The 15,603-nt window shown below is 37.6% G+C and overlaps 1 protein-coding gene across 1 annotated transcript in view; it reads left to right on the top strand.

Annotated features, from left to right (window-relative positions):
* Window positions 1-15,603, top strand: part of LOC122817598 (colorectal mutant cancer protein-like) — a 212,937-nt gene that overhangs the window by 106,677 nt on the left and 90,657 nt on the right. Inside the window, exon 11 of the mRNA XM_044090636.1 lies at window positions 9,390-9,699. Coding sequence (XP_043946571.1) covers window positions 9,390-9,699 — 310 coding nt within the window. The remainder of the gene's footprint in view (window positions 1-9,389; window positions 9,700-15,603) is intronic.

The raw sequence follows: 15,603 nt of genomic DNA, 5'->3' as shown, positions 1-15,603 counted from the left end.
CAGTTTGTTGAAGCTAAAGTTATTTATTATTTATTTATTTATTGATTTATTGCCATTTGGAGACTGAGAAGGTCCAACTGGGTCAGGAATCCATTTTCAGCAGAGGCTCTGGAAGAAAAGCTCCAACAAATACAGACTTTATACAGTTTATACAATTTAGTTAATAGTGACATTTTTACAGCAATTGAAACATTTCTAAAATGCAGAAGGTTGGTACTATACCATTGTTAAAAACATACAATAGTCAAACATAATATAGTATCGGTAGTTATTATTTTATATTAAAGTTGAAGAGCACAAAAAAACATTTAAGCACAAGATGGTAGACCAGAGGAAAATTAGATGTAAGGGTGTGAAAGTATATTAGTTAAGGATAGTAAAAGTAATATATAGAAAATATAAAAGGAAATTCAAGTATAAGAGTTAGAAAAAAAAAGAGGTTAACATGCTAGTTTGAACTGTGTGGTCTGGGAAGACATTATTGTATAAGACTTACTTTTGGAGAAGTAAATTATAGTTTGTATCTAAACTATTTAGAAATGGCTCTGGAAATAGATAGGGAGAGGGATAAAAGTGAAAATAGGAGGGAGAAGAGCAGAAATGGGAGATGAAATAGATAGGCAGAGGGATAAAAGTGAAAACAGGAGGGAGAAGAGCAGAAATGGGAGATGAAATAGATAGGGAGAGGGATAAAAGTGAAAACAGGAGGGAGAACAGCAGACATGGGAGATGAAATAGATAGGGAGAGGGATAAAAGTGAAAATAGCAGGGAGAAAAGCAGAAATGGGAGATGAAATAGATAGGGAGAGGGATAAAAGTGAAAATAGCAGGGAGAAGAGCAGAAATGGGAGATGAAATAGATAGGGAGAGGGATAAAAGTGAAAATAGGAGGGAGAAGAGCAGAAATTGGAAATGAAATAGATAGGGAGAGGGATAAAAGTGAAAATAGCAGGGAGAAGAGCAGAAATGGGAGATGAAATAGATAGGGAGAGGGATAAAAGTGAAAATAGCAGGGAGAAGAGCAGAAATGGGAGATGAAATAGATAGGGAGAGGGATAAAAGTGAAAATAGCAGGGAGAAGAGCAGACATGGGAGATTAAATAGATAGGGAGAGGGATAAAAGTGAAAATAGGAGGGAGAAGAGCAGAAATGGGAGATGAAATAGATAGGGAGAGGGATAAAAGTGAAAATAGCAGGGAGAAGAGCAGAAATGGGAGATGAAATAGATAGGAGAGGGATAAAAGTGAAAATAGCAGGAGAAGAGCAGAAATGGGAGATTAAATAGATAGGAGAGGGATAAAAGTGAAAATAGCAGGAGAAGAGCAGAAATGGGAGATGAAATAGATAGGGAGAGAGATAAAAGTGAAAATAGCAGGGAGAAGAGCAGAAATGGGAGATGAAATAGATAGGGAGAGGGATAAAAGTGAAAATAGCAGGGAGAAGAGCAGAAATGGGAGATGAAATAGATAGGGAGAAGGATAAAAGTGAAAATAGCAGGGAGAAGAGCAGAAATGAGAGATGAAATAGATAGGGAGAGGGATAAAAATGAAAATAGGAGGGAGAAGAGCAGAAATGGGAGATGAAATAGACAGGGAGAGGGATAAAAGTGAAAATAGCAGGGAGAAGAGCAGACATGGGAGATGAAATAGATAGGGAGAGGGATAAAAGTGAAAATAGCAGGGAGAAGAGCAGAAATGGGAGATGAAATAGATAGGCAGAGGGATAAAAATGAAAATAGGAGGGAGAAGAGCAGAAATGGGAGATGAAATAGATAGGGAGAGGGATAAAAGTGAAAATAGCACGGAGAAGAGCAGAAATGGGAGATGAAATAGATAGGGAGAGGGATAAAAGTAAAAATAGGAGCAAAAAGAGCAGACATGGGAGATGAAATAGATAGGCAGGGGGATAAAAGTGAAAATAGGAGGGAGAAGAGCAGAAATGGGAAATGAAATAGATAGGGAGAGGGATAAAATTGAAAATAGCAGGGAGAAGAGCAGAAATGGGAGCTGAAATAGATAGGGAGAGGGATAAAAGTGAAAATAGCAGGGAGAAGAGCAGAAATGGGAGATGAAATAGATAGGGAGAGGGATAAAAGTGAAAATAGCAGGGAGAAGAGCAGACATGGGAGATGAAATAGATAGGGAGAGGGATAAAAGTGAAAATAGCAGGGAGAAGAGCAGACATGGGAGATGAAATAGATAGGGAGAGGGATAAAAGTGAAAATAGCAGGGAGAAGAGCAGAAATGGGAGATGAAATAGATAGGGAGAGGGATAAAAGTGAAAATAGCAGGGAGAAGAGCAGAAATGGGAGATGAAATTGATAGAGAGAGGGATAAAAGTGAAAATAGCAGGGAGAAGAGCAGAAATGGGAGATGAAATAGATAGGGAGGGATAAAAGTGAAAATAGGAGGAGAAGATCAGAAATGGGAGATGAAATAGATAGGGAGAAGGATAAAAGTGAAAATAGCAGGGAGAAGAGCAGAAATGGGAGATGAAATAGATAGGGAGAAAGATAAAAGTGAAAATAGCAGGGAGAAGAGCAGAAATGGGAGATGAAATAGATAGGAGAGGGATAAAAGTGAAAATAGCAGGGAGAAGAGCAGATATGGGAGATGAAATAGATAGGGAGAGGGATAAAAGTGAAAATAGCAGGGAGAAGAGCAGAAATGGGAGATGAAATAGATAGGGAGAGGGATACAAGTGAAAATAGCAGGGAGAAGAGCAGAAATGGGAGATGAAATAGATAGGCAGAGGGATAAAAGTGAAAATAGGAGGGAGAAGAGCAGAAATGGGAGATGAAATAGATAGGGAGAGGGATAAAAGTGAAAATAGCAGGGAGAAGAGCAGAAATGGGAGATGAAATAGATAGGGAGAGGGATAAAAGTGAAAATAGCAGGGAGAAGAGCAGAAATTGGAGATGAAATAGATAGGCAGAAGGATAAAAGTGAAAATAGCAGGGAGAAGAGCAGAAATGGGAGATGAAATAGATAGGGAGAGGGATAAAAGTGAAAATAGCAGGGAGAAGAGCAGAAATGGGAGATGAAATAGATAGGGAGAGGGATAAAAGTGAAAATAGCAGGGAGAAGAGCAGAAATGGGAGATAAAATAGATAGGCAGAGGGATAAAAGTGAAAATAGGAGGGAGAAGAGCAGAAATGGGAGATGAAATAGATAGGAGAGGGATAAAAGTGAAAATAGCAGGAGAAGAGCAGAAATGGGAGATGAAATAGATAGGAGAGGGATAAAAGTGAAAATAGCAGGAGAAGAGCAGAAATGGGAGATGAAATAGATAGGAGAGGGATAAAAGTGAAAATAGCAGGGAGAAGAGCAGAAATGGGAGATGAAATAGATAGGGAGAGGGATAAAAGTGAAAATAGCAGGGAGAAGAGCAGAAATGGGAGATGAAATAGATAGGGAGAGGGATAAAAGTGAAAATAGCAGGGAGAAGAGCAGAAATGGGAGATGAAATAGATAGGCAGAGGGATAAAAGTGAAAATAGGAGGGAGAAGAGCAGAAATGGGAGATGAAATAGATAGGGAGAGGGATAAAAGTGAAAATAGCAGGAAGAAGAGCAGAAATGGGAGATGAAATAGATAGGCAGAGGGAGAAAAGTGAAAATAGCAGGGAGAAGAGCAGAAATGGGAGATGAAATAGATAGGCAGAGGGATAAAAGTGAAAATAGGAGGGAGAAGAGCAGAAATGGGAGATGAAATAGATAGGGAGAGGGATAAAAGTGAAAATAGCTGGGAGAAGAGCAGAAATGGGAGATGAAATAGATAGGGAGAGGGATAAAAGTGAAAATAGCAGGGAGAAGAGCAGAAATGGGAGATAGTGGGTCCAAGAACAGAAGTGTGGGTGACAGGAGAGAAAAAGAAGGGTGCGAGAGGAAGAGGAGGTGAGGAAGTATAGTATTAAGAAGTTGTGCTGATAGAGTATGAATAGGTGTAGAAGAAAGATAGTTAAGAGGTTAGGAAAATTAAATCCACAGCTCCTCTGTGCTGGTCCTGCGGTTTAGGCTGCTTGTTTTAGCCTCCCGTAATCCATCCTGGGTGCTCCCTCCCTGCTTTAAACGCAAAAGGAATACCTCCGGCCATCACCTGAAGACACCCTGAATTGGCCAGCTTGCCTGGTACTTAGAAAAGTACTACTGAGAAGACCCCCCCCACAGGATTGTGTTAATTAATCCATCCCGGGTGCTCCCTCCCTGCTTTAAACGCAAAAGGAATACCTCCGGCCATCACTTGAAGACACCCTGAATTGGCCAGCTTGCCTGGTACTTAGGAAAATACTACTGAGAAGACCCCCCAACAAGATTGTGTAAATGTATGTTGCTTAACACTAATTAAATGTAGACTTGATGTACTATCTATAGAGTTAATCTGCCCTCATGTGTGTGCGTTCTAGCAGCCTACCGCAGACCGTTTGCCCTCTCCCCCTCCTGTTATCACTACCCTAGAATATATTTAAACCTAAGACTGGTCCAACTATCCCTGCTGTTTGCTATCTCCTTCTACCATTAGGTGGCAGCATCTACCAATATAAATCCTAGATATTCTTTATAATCCCAACAAGTTTTATTTTTTCACAGTTGGTTATGAGTTTATATCCTTAGACTGTAAATATCTTCTCCTCCCTGCTAAACCACCCTCTGTAAAGACAGCCTTCTTTTTCTGGCTGGAAATATTTAGCTCATACCTTCCAACTACAACCTTTAAACTGCTCTTTGCTGATACTTTTTCTACCACACTCACCTCTAGTGTTCTTTCCCACTCTGTTCATCCTATGAGCACACTCTGCTCCCTTACCCTGCCCCCATTTCCCACCCACCCCAGTACTCCTAGCTTTATTCCTATCTTACCCCACCCTCTCAGCCTAATTACCCAATACCAGCTCCCCTCATTACTCCTCCCACCTATAGCCATCCTTCTTAAACTCTGTAATCTGTACTCCACCCAATAATTGTAGTCCCCTCATCTTTCCTTAAATCTCCAGAATACCTCCATCACTTTTTAAACCATTTCTTCTTCATAGCCTTCTCTATTTTCCTAACCACTCATACCACTCTCTCTTTGCTCCGACATGCTCTCCTCAAGTTATCACACCCTTCAGTCCCCCAGCCTCCTCTTTCTGTTCCTACTTCCCTTATACTATGCTACCTCATATTCCACCTATGCTTGTCCAATAACACCTACCAAGACAACTACCATACAAACCCACCTTCCCCCTCACTCTTACTCCCATTTCCACTCTATCTTCTCTTCTCTCATTCAGCCCAACCCTCTGCACCTATTCCACCCTAAACTCTTCTCCTCTAAAGTCAAGACACTGTTACCTGCTCCAATCTACAATCTACCAAAATTCATGCCTGGCAGACCAATATGGCTACAGGATATCTCCTTCAACAACCTAGTCCAAGCTGGTGATATCCATCCTAACCCTGGTCCTACATCCTTTATTAACAACACTCATCCCTTACCCTCTTCCTCCTATCTCAACACCCTAAAGATTTGTACAATTAATGCACAAAGTCTAAATAACAAAGTATACCAATTTCAAGCTTGGTTAAGCCATAACCAACCAGATATCTTAGCCATCTCTGAAACCTGGCTCAAGCCCTTTATCTCTGATTCTGAGATTCTGGCCCCAGGATTTCATTGTCTCAGAAATGACTGACTAAATAAAAAAGGTAGAGGCACTGCCCTAGCCTACTCCAACCTTCTTACCTTAATTCCCCTCCAAATTCTAATTCCTCAATTCCAGAACACTGAACTAACTGCTGGAATTCTAAAACTAAATAAACATAAAAATATCTGCATCATTGCCCTATATATCTAACCTGGTAACAATATATCTACACTCGAAAATATTCTCCTATGGGCCTCTACTGAAATTAATTATGAAACTTATATCCTTGGTGATGTGACTATTGACTGGAATAAAATTAATTGCCCCCTCTCCCTCCCTATCCATTAATCTCTATAATTTCACTCAAATAATCATCTCCATCACTTGACCTAACAAAATAAACCCTCCTGGATCCACCATAGATTGGATCCTAGTCTCAGATCCAAATAAAATAACCAATTCTGGCACAATTCCTGATACCTTTAGCGACCACCTCCCAGCCTTCATGCATCGCTCAACTAGTTCCTCCCCACACCAACATCAGTACATTCAAACTCATAACCTCAGTAGCTTCAACCCAAGTACTTTCCTCAAATACTTTCAAACAAATGAACTGGCAAATTCTAAACATCCTTCCTCTTGACAAGGCTACAGAATACTTCAACTCTGTCTTCCTTGATACTTTAAACTCACTAGCCCCACTAAGAAACAAAAGGATAAAAACTAAAACTACTCCTTGGCTATTCAAAGAGACAAAACAGATTATGCACCACAGGGACAAATCATGGAAGCTTTACCAAAACAATACACTGGACAATACCTTGCTCTAATATAAACAGCTCCGCAACCATGCAAAATGACTAATCACCAAAGACAAAAAACCCTGCTATATAAAACTTCAGTCCAATAACAATAAAAACCCCAAAAAATTCTGAAACTCAGTAAACTCACTCCTCAATCCAGGCTCCAAAAATAATCCCTGTCCTGACCCAAGTAAATCTGATCTCGAACTAGGCTCTGAATTTAACTCATTTTTCGTAGGCACTATTACTACCCTCACCAAGACATTTCTCAATAATAACCCAACTGCTCTATACTCTCCCCCTTCTAACTCACCTCATCTGTTTGAACTCAAACCCATCTCCACTAACTTTATAAAAAAACTTTTGTCCAAACTTAAACCTTGCTCTAACGCTCCCGACAATATTCCTTCTTCCTTCCTAAAATGTGCTGCTGATGGCATTGCCCTCCCAATCAGCATCATTATCAACCGATCCATAAAAAAATCATACGTCCCCAAACTCTGACGCTCAGCTTATATTCTTCCTCTTCACAAACGAGACAAAAATACCAGCCTCTCAAACTTTTGCCTCATTGCTTTGCTCTCACCAATCTCCAAAATCCTAGAAAAATGCATCCACCTCCAACTTATGCCTTTCCTGACCCAAAACAATCTTCTCACTCCTACCCAGCCTGGCTTCTGTCCAGGCCATAGCACAATAACTGCTCTACTCTATTTCCTAGAAACTGTCAATCAAGCCCGAGATTTAGGCCACTTAGTTTCTACTGTTTTACTTAATCTGTCTAAAGCCTTTGATACTGTTTCCCACAAGCACCTTCTCTGTCATCTTTCAAACCTTAATCTCTCACGTAATGCTTTATCCTGGTTCTCCAGCTATCTATCAGACAGATCACAGGCAGTCAAATGGAAGAACTCCATCTCTTCCTTCCTACCTACCCCAACTGGCGTACCACAGGGATCCATCCTTGGGCCAATGCTTTTTAACATTTTCATCAATAACTTTCACACTGCTATTCCTGATGCTAAAATCATTCAATACGCAGACAATTCAACCTTATTCTGCTCTGCCTCAAACCTCTCTGAATTGCTGAATAAAACCCAAACTGCCTTCTAAAAAACTGAAAACTGGATGCGCCAAAACCACCTCTCTATCAATGCAAATAAATCAAAGATTCTACTATTCCCTCCCACAAAGACCCACTCCTACGATAAAAACAACTTCAAAGTCTATAGTTAAACCAACTCACCTATAGAAGTAGTCCCCTCTGCCAAATTACTTGGCATTACTGTAGATGAACACCTCAAGTTTGATATTCATATTCAACAAAATATTAAGAAAACCCACCAAAAGCTAGGTATGCTGTATAGGAATAATCGCTTTCTCTCCAACTCTACCAGGCAAACTCTGGCCTCGACTTATCTTCTTCCTTCCTTATTATACGGAACCCCTCTCCTAACCAACCTGTCCTCCTCTATCACCTCTAAACTAGAAAACTGCTACAACAAAATCTCTAAATTTGCCTCTAAATCTAAAAATACCACCCATCACTGCCTAACCCTACAATCCCTGAAATGGCTTGAACTCCCAAACTACCTAGACTATCTCCAACTCACTACTGCACATAGACTCATATTTCACCCAACAAAATGTCCCGCTCTAACTAACATCGTTCCCCCTTATACACCCAACAGAGCTCTCAGATCTGAAAATCAGAACTTAATACTATCCATAAACCTAAATGTCCTGCTGGCCAACTTCTTCTATCTTTATCACTAGGCAAAAAATAGAATTCCCTTCCCACCACACTAAAAACCATACCAAACTCAGAAAAGTTCAAAACCCAACTATTCAAACACATGTCCACTAAAGGGAAATGTACCTGCCTTCACCCAACCTAATCCAAGGGGGTTCTTGCTCTGGTTCCCAAGCTCTACAGCTCTCATAGTTATCTTGCTATGAGCCTATCTAAGCTCTCAACAATTTCTATAGATTCTCTCTAAGCTCTCACCTCCTACAGCTACCCTCATACAGCCAAACCTTGTAAATATTGTAAATAGCATTCTACTGTTGGTGTGTATGTAAAGCGTATTTACATTTTCTTAAAAGGTTTGTATGTAAACTGTTTCCACACCTAACCCATATCTGTTTTCCTCAAATGAAACTGTGTGATCCCTACCTTCAAGCTTAATGAATTTGTTAACTATGTATGATATTGAATGTATTTTTGAGTAACTGTTCTACATAAGATCTTTAATATTAACTATCATTGTATCTAAATTGTATAATTCATCTTGGAGCTTTTCTCCCCAGGCCTCCACTGAAAATGGGTCAATTCGGCCCAGTGGACTTCCCCAGTAATCAAATTGCAAATAAATAAATAAATATAGTTATCTTTTTGGTAAGGAACAAGGGCAGATACGAATGTTGAGAAGGTAGTTTTTTAGCATAAGCTTGAATGTCTTAAAAGTTTCTAAGACACTGATATTTGTAGGTAAGGCATTGCATAGTTTTGCAATACTACAGGAGGGAAGACTATGACCGACTCTTTTGTTAGATTTGTATATAGTTATAAGTTGTTTGTTTTTGGAACAGAGAGTTCTGGATGTATTGTAGGAATGTAAGATAGGCAAAACAGCTATCTGGTGTGTATATTATTTTGTGTGCAAAAGATAGGTGTAAAAAGTCAAAATGATGGAGGAATTCGAGACATTTCAATTCATTAAGAGCATAACAGTGGTGAGAGTGATAAGATGTACCTGTAGCAAATTTGGTTATCTTATAATAGCATGACTGAAGTTATTTAATAATTTATTCCTTGTTACTTTAGTGTAAGGTAATGACTTGGAATATATAACTCCCTCTCGTCATTCATTAGTCCACACTTTCTTCTCAATTTGTTTACATGTTGTTGCACAAAACCCCCAATATCACCATAATAACATTAGAAATGTATATTTTCCAGTCCCAAAAACAGAGAATATGCAATGCTAAGTGCAAAGGATGCAATGCTGTTGAAAGAGTATGCCAAAAAACGGAAGTGGGACTTCAAGGTTATCAAAGCAGCACAAATGGATACGAACATCACTCCTGCCAGTATTAAGCAATCTGAGGGCATCAAATCACTCAAAGAGTGTGTGTTAACGGCAGCTAATGATATCACTTCTACCAAAACTCAGGACTCTGTCCAGCCTGTCCCCAATGTGTCACCTGGCTGCATTCAGAAATCCATCCAACAGAAATCTCTTGTGCCACAGGATTTAATGTCTATAAGGGTGAGTATATTTGCACAAATGTTAAATGACATTCACATTATGTATTAATTTCTAGATTCAGCATGTCCAGTGGCTAGATAAATTATTAATCATGTGAACAGGAATGTACCCATTTTCACTGAGTTTCTTTTAATTGTTACATAAAATTATAGATTATAATCTATAAAAATCATAAACAGTTGCTATTTTTACAATTTTAACTTCTATACCATCAAGCATTTTGTGATTCTGGGTAAATCATATAATAAGGCCAAAACATCTCAGATAGCACTAAAAACAAGGTATTTCTGCCATATTGGCTTCACCTATTCACTAAATCTTAAATACATCAGTGATCGTTTAAGAGGATTGTTTCCTCTTTGTGTACTTGATTATTCATCACAAGTATTTATGTTGCCAACTCACTTGCACTACATCTCTGATGTCATTTATTGGTAGCTGTATCATCATTTTACAGTTATTTAACTGTTACTGCAATAAATAAAGAAACAACAAGTGTATTAAATGGGTAAAAAGAAGCCTTGTGCTAAATCTGAATTTTGTATGATTTCACCCAGATGGATTTCTTGAACAACCCCCCGAATATTTGTGCAACATTATACTGCATGCAATATTGTGTACATATTATAAGTTCTTATGACAAGAATATTGTTTTTGTTGGCACAACAAGCAAGTATCTGGCTGCTGGAAGCAGTCAGTAAGATATGATAAAGTCAGCTCACTGGATAAATATAGACCAGATACATTTAATGTAAATAAGTGCAAAAAGAAAGGAAAATACTGGAGATTCATCATCACTCCTAAGCTCAGTCATGCAGCAATGTATGAGTAGGTATTGATGAAAGCCAAAATGAAAGGGAACTTTACAGCGAGGGGTGGTCTCACAATAAGCATATATTATTCTGTGATTGGCTGTGCTGAAGGACATTAGGAAGCTGGGTTTTATGACTGGGTGGTCTCACAGTAAGCAGATATTAATCTGTGATTAGCTGTGCTGTAGGCCAGTAGGAGGCTAGGCTTCAAGGCAAGGGCTATTCTCATTATAAGCAGATATTCTGTGAGTGGCTGTGTTGCAGACCAGTAGGAGGCAAGGTTTTATGACAAGGGCTGGTATCACAGTAAGTAGATATTATTCTGTGAGTGGGCTGTACTGAAGACCATTGGGAGGTTGGGCTTCCCAGCAAGGCATGGTTGCAAAGTAAACAGATATTCTGTGAGTGGGCTGAGCTAGAAACCCGTAGAAAGCTGGGTGTCATGACAAGAGCTGGTCTCACAGTATGCAGATATTATTCTATGAGTGGGCTGTGTTGTAGACCGTAGGGGGCTGGGCTTCGAGCGATGGGTGGTCTCATGGTAAGCAGGTGTCATTATTCACTGTATAAGGTAAATGGAAGGTCACACTTTGAAAGATGGGTTGCAGAGAAAAAGAAGCCATAATAGTACATATTGTATAGAAGAGGACTGCTACAACGATTACTGGGGGGGGGGGGGGTTAGAGAATGAGAAAAAGCTAAAGACTCTGAGTATGAGCTCTTTTAAGGAAAGGATGATGTAAGTGATAAAGGACATGACATGAGATAATCTCATCCTATCTTCAGAGGTCAGAATATAGTTGATGTAAAAAGGAGGAATGGGAGAGATTCAGCATACATGACTGCCATTAGAATAGAAGGTTCAAGTCAGATTGAGGAAGATCTTTTGGCTTGACAGAGATGGTTTTGATGCCCTGAAATGTCCTGACAGAGACAGAGATTAGTGAAGTGTAAACAAACACACATTCAAGGAAGTACTGAATAAGTGAAGGGAAGGGTGAGACAGCTGCATGGCAGCTAGCAGCATCAGTCATGCAGACTAAACAGATTGCTAGTCTTTTTTCTTTATTTGGCTTGTTGGGTGTGCTCATGGACAAAAGTGCCACATATTTACTATCTATTGTATCTATCAGGAACACCTACTATGCCTGTGTCACTTCATGCAGAAAATTTATATATGTGCTTTGCCCGGCAAGCCTGCAGAACATTGACTAAGCAATCTCTTTTTTTTTTTTTTGTGGTGGGTGCTGTTTAGGCAAAACAGAGAGGGCACGGAGAAAAAGGATATACAAACATAACTATGACATTAGCAGAAAGAATGATAACAACGTCCTGGCTAGACACTCAGAAACTTATAGTAACAGTAACAAATTTTTATTTTGAATTATTGAAATTGTTTAAAGGAGCCCTGGGGGGATTGGAAAAATTTCCTTGAGTATAAACAAGTAATCTGGCAACCAACGTTAAATGTGGTTTGTCCCCCACCTCCCAGTCTGAATGATAGCACTGCTTTGCAACCAGCACTGCAGCTTAGAACCCTGAAAATATGAATTTGGTTTTGAATTATTTTAAGAGAAGTATTTTATATGTGTTTATGTTTTTTAACAATGCTTTTGGAATTTAAAGATCATGCATAGCCCTGGAATTTTTCTTCTTAAGTAATTTTAAGAAGCTGAATTGTGAGCTAGTTTTTATTTTTATTTATATTCATTTACATTTTCACATTTTGATTTTTTATTACTGTGTTTAAAACCTCGCAATTTTTTTAAAGGAATGTTAACACTTTATAAGTCATATTGGTCATGATTGAAGCTATTTTGCAATTCTAGGGAAGCACAGAGTTTAAGTAGTATGTGTGTGTGTGTGTGTGTGTGTGTTCATTTAAAATTTTAATGACTAATTTTGTTTTTAAGTTCCCACTAATTAATTCAGAGAAGATATAAAGGGAGGAGAAACTATATACATGTTATTCTGATGAAGTCTCCTGAGAGAGATGAAAGTGCTTAATCCTGGTTACTTTTTTTTGTTTGTTTGTTTTTTAAATGGTTAAATAAATACACTTTATATTTTAAACTTTTTATCCTGCCTGTTCCTTCTTACACTCATCTGAAGTTTTTAATTTATCCCAATCCTACCCTCCTGCCTCTCCCACCAAAAAAAAAAAAAAAAAAAAAAATCGCACTTTCCCTTCCAGCATCTGATGACATATTAATTTAACTAATCTACCACACTAAACTACTTGGAATCACTGTTGACAAACACCTAAAATTTGATCTACACATTCAGCAAGTAACCCTCAAAATGTTTTTTAAAAATGTTATTAAAAACCAGGCTATACGAATGTCAAGACTACATGCAAGGGACCAGGACTTTGAGACTAGTTTGATGTCTCTGAGAGATGAGTTTGTAGCCAGAGGCTACCATGAGAAAGAGATAGATGAGGCCTGCTTGATAGCCAAGACTAAGAGAGATAATATAGGGAAACCCTACTTCTCCAGTCCGATTAGAGGTGGTCTGACCTCCGAGAAAAGGGTGGATGATATACAAACCCTAAATTACAACATGACACACTCGGCGGATACGAACTTGGTTAAGGATAGTACCTATTCTATGGTTTCGAGGAATCAGATTAATATATCTAGTTCCAGGATAGACAGTTACCTAAAGGAGTATTTACTGGATGGTAGAATCAGCAAGGAAGATCACGATTTTTTATATAGACCACACCCTAAGTTACCAATTTTTTTTGGAATACCGAAAGTACACAAAAATGTAGAAAAAACCCCCTTTAGACCAATTGTGGCAGCTAAAGGGTCTAAAATACACCCACTTACGGTATACATTGATTCACATTTACAACATATAATTCAAAAGGTACCCCACCTTTTAAGAGATTCTTGGGATTTTTTAAGCAAAATTAAACAAGAAGTATATGATGGTACAAATATATTTTTGACGGTTGATGTCAAAGACTTGTTTACATGTATCCCAAAAGTTGAGGGGTTAGCCATTTTAGAAGAAGTTCTGTTCAAATTTTCAAGCTTGAACAATGACAGGACAAAATTAATATGTGAACTAATGGAGATAGTTTTGGAGAATAATTTTTTATTTTTCGAGGGTGAGTTTTACCAGCAAACAACGGGTGTTCCTATGGGGGCATCATGCTCCCCAGTTTATTCCAATTTAGTCCTATTAGGCTGGGAAATGGTACATGTTTTTGAAAGCCAGTATAAGTCTAATATACTGACATATCTTAGATACCTAGACGATATTTTTATTCTATGGGGGGGTACATTAGACGAAATGTTAAAATTTATTGACTACATCAACAGCAGTACTAGTTTTTTGTCTTTCACTTTTCATTTTGATACCAGTAGTATAAACTTTTTGGACACATTGATTTCCAAAGACTTAGAAAGTAAAAAGTTTAAATCACAAGTCTATAGAAAGAAGACTTTTTGCAATGCCTATTTACACTATCAGAGTACTCATCCTTTTACCCAAAAACTAGGCATTGTTAAAGGACAAGCTATTAGACTTGGGCGTATGACTTCCAAAAAGGAAGATCTAAAAACAGAATTTGATTTTTTGAGAAATATGTTTTTGGAACGTGGTTATCCAAAAGACTTAGTGGATTCCACATTAGAAGAGATTTATAATGAGTGGGGGAAAAAATACCTTCCACTTTTAAGTAATAGTCAACTACTTGAAGGTATTTCACAAATGAAAATGAACAATGCTACAACAAGTGACAATTTTCATACAGCATGTATTTTACAATATAATTCCAGGTCAGAACAAATTTGTAGAATTTACAAACAAAATTGGAATATTTTTAGAACTAATGAAGAAATATACAAAATACTGGGAAGCCAACCTAGGTTTGTAAACAAGGTGGGACAGAATATAAAACAGTTGTTAGAAAACAAACCAGTTTTTTCCACCACAGAATCACAAGGCACTAGAGCATGTGGTATGTGCCACTATTGTTCATACATTTATCAGGAACCTAGTATAGTCTTAAATAATTGTACAAAAAGTAGGGTGTTTTTCAAAAAAGGCAACTGTATGACAAAGGGAGTGGTTTATTTGGCACTGTGTAAAATGTGCCATTATTACTATGTGGGTAAAACTGAACGTATGTTAAAGTGTAGGATATATGAGCATTTAAACGATATAAAAAATTTTAAAAATACAAATGCTTTATATAAACATAGCATTCTTTGTGAAGATTTTGATAAATTCTTCTTTGGTATCCTTGAAATTGTGAAAGTGGACACTAGAGGGGGTGATTGGAAGAACATCTTAAAAAAGAAAGAAAGTTACTGTCAATTTAGACTGGCGTCCACATTTCCACCAGGTATTAATGATAGTATTTCTTTAGTGCCCATTCTAGTTGAAAGAGCAAACAATATAAAATAGAAAGAAACACATCAATATATATTAAAGAAAACAAATAAAATAATACATTTAAACAAAATATTCACATAAAGGTAATAGTATTGAACATATTCAGAGTTTCAAATGTCAACAACAATGTAAATTATAGATAGTATAAATTTATACATACATATATATTTTTTTATATTTTATTAATATTGTATACATTTGAGAAGAATATAGTTTTTTAAAAAAAGAATTATTTTAATTTATTTGTGTAAACTATTGTGGAACCAGGATGAAATGTATATACCTTTTAGAAAGTAATTTCATAATAATGATATGGTGACATCATTAATTGTTTAATTATGGTGGTTATTTAAATGAGTCTTTTTTCTCACAACATTGTTTCTGATGAAGTCTCACTTCTGAGATGAAAGCGCTCAAACCTGTTGCCAATCTGTTTTAACTTTTTGTAAACTGGTGAATAGAGTGGATTTTCTACAAATATTTTCAAGCCTTGGAGTTCCTGCCATAACACGACACTTATGGAATTGGTTAAGGATATACTATACAGGAAGTGACATATTTTAGGGACTGATGACTAAGTCAGGAAAATAGTGGGTGATAAGCCTAAGTTTATATATAAGAATAAGAGGTGACTCAGACAAATGCTTTGCTACAAAGAAAGGATGGACCATATCCCTTTAGT

The sequence above is a fragment of the Protopterus annectens genome, chromosome 13.part0 (assembly GCF_019279795.1).
Source record: "Protopterus annectens isolate FY-2018-M chromosome 13.part0, PAN1.0, whole genome shotgun sequence".
Classification (NCBI taxonomy): Eukaryota; Metazoa; Chordata; order Ceratodontiformes; family Protopteridae; genus Protopterus; species Protopterus annectens.
The sequence above is the reverse complement of the archived record's forward strand: the minus strand, read 5'-3'. Positions and strand labels throughout refer to the sequence as shown.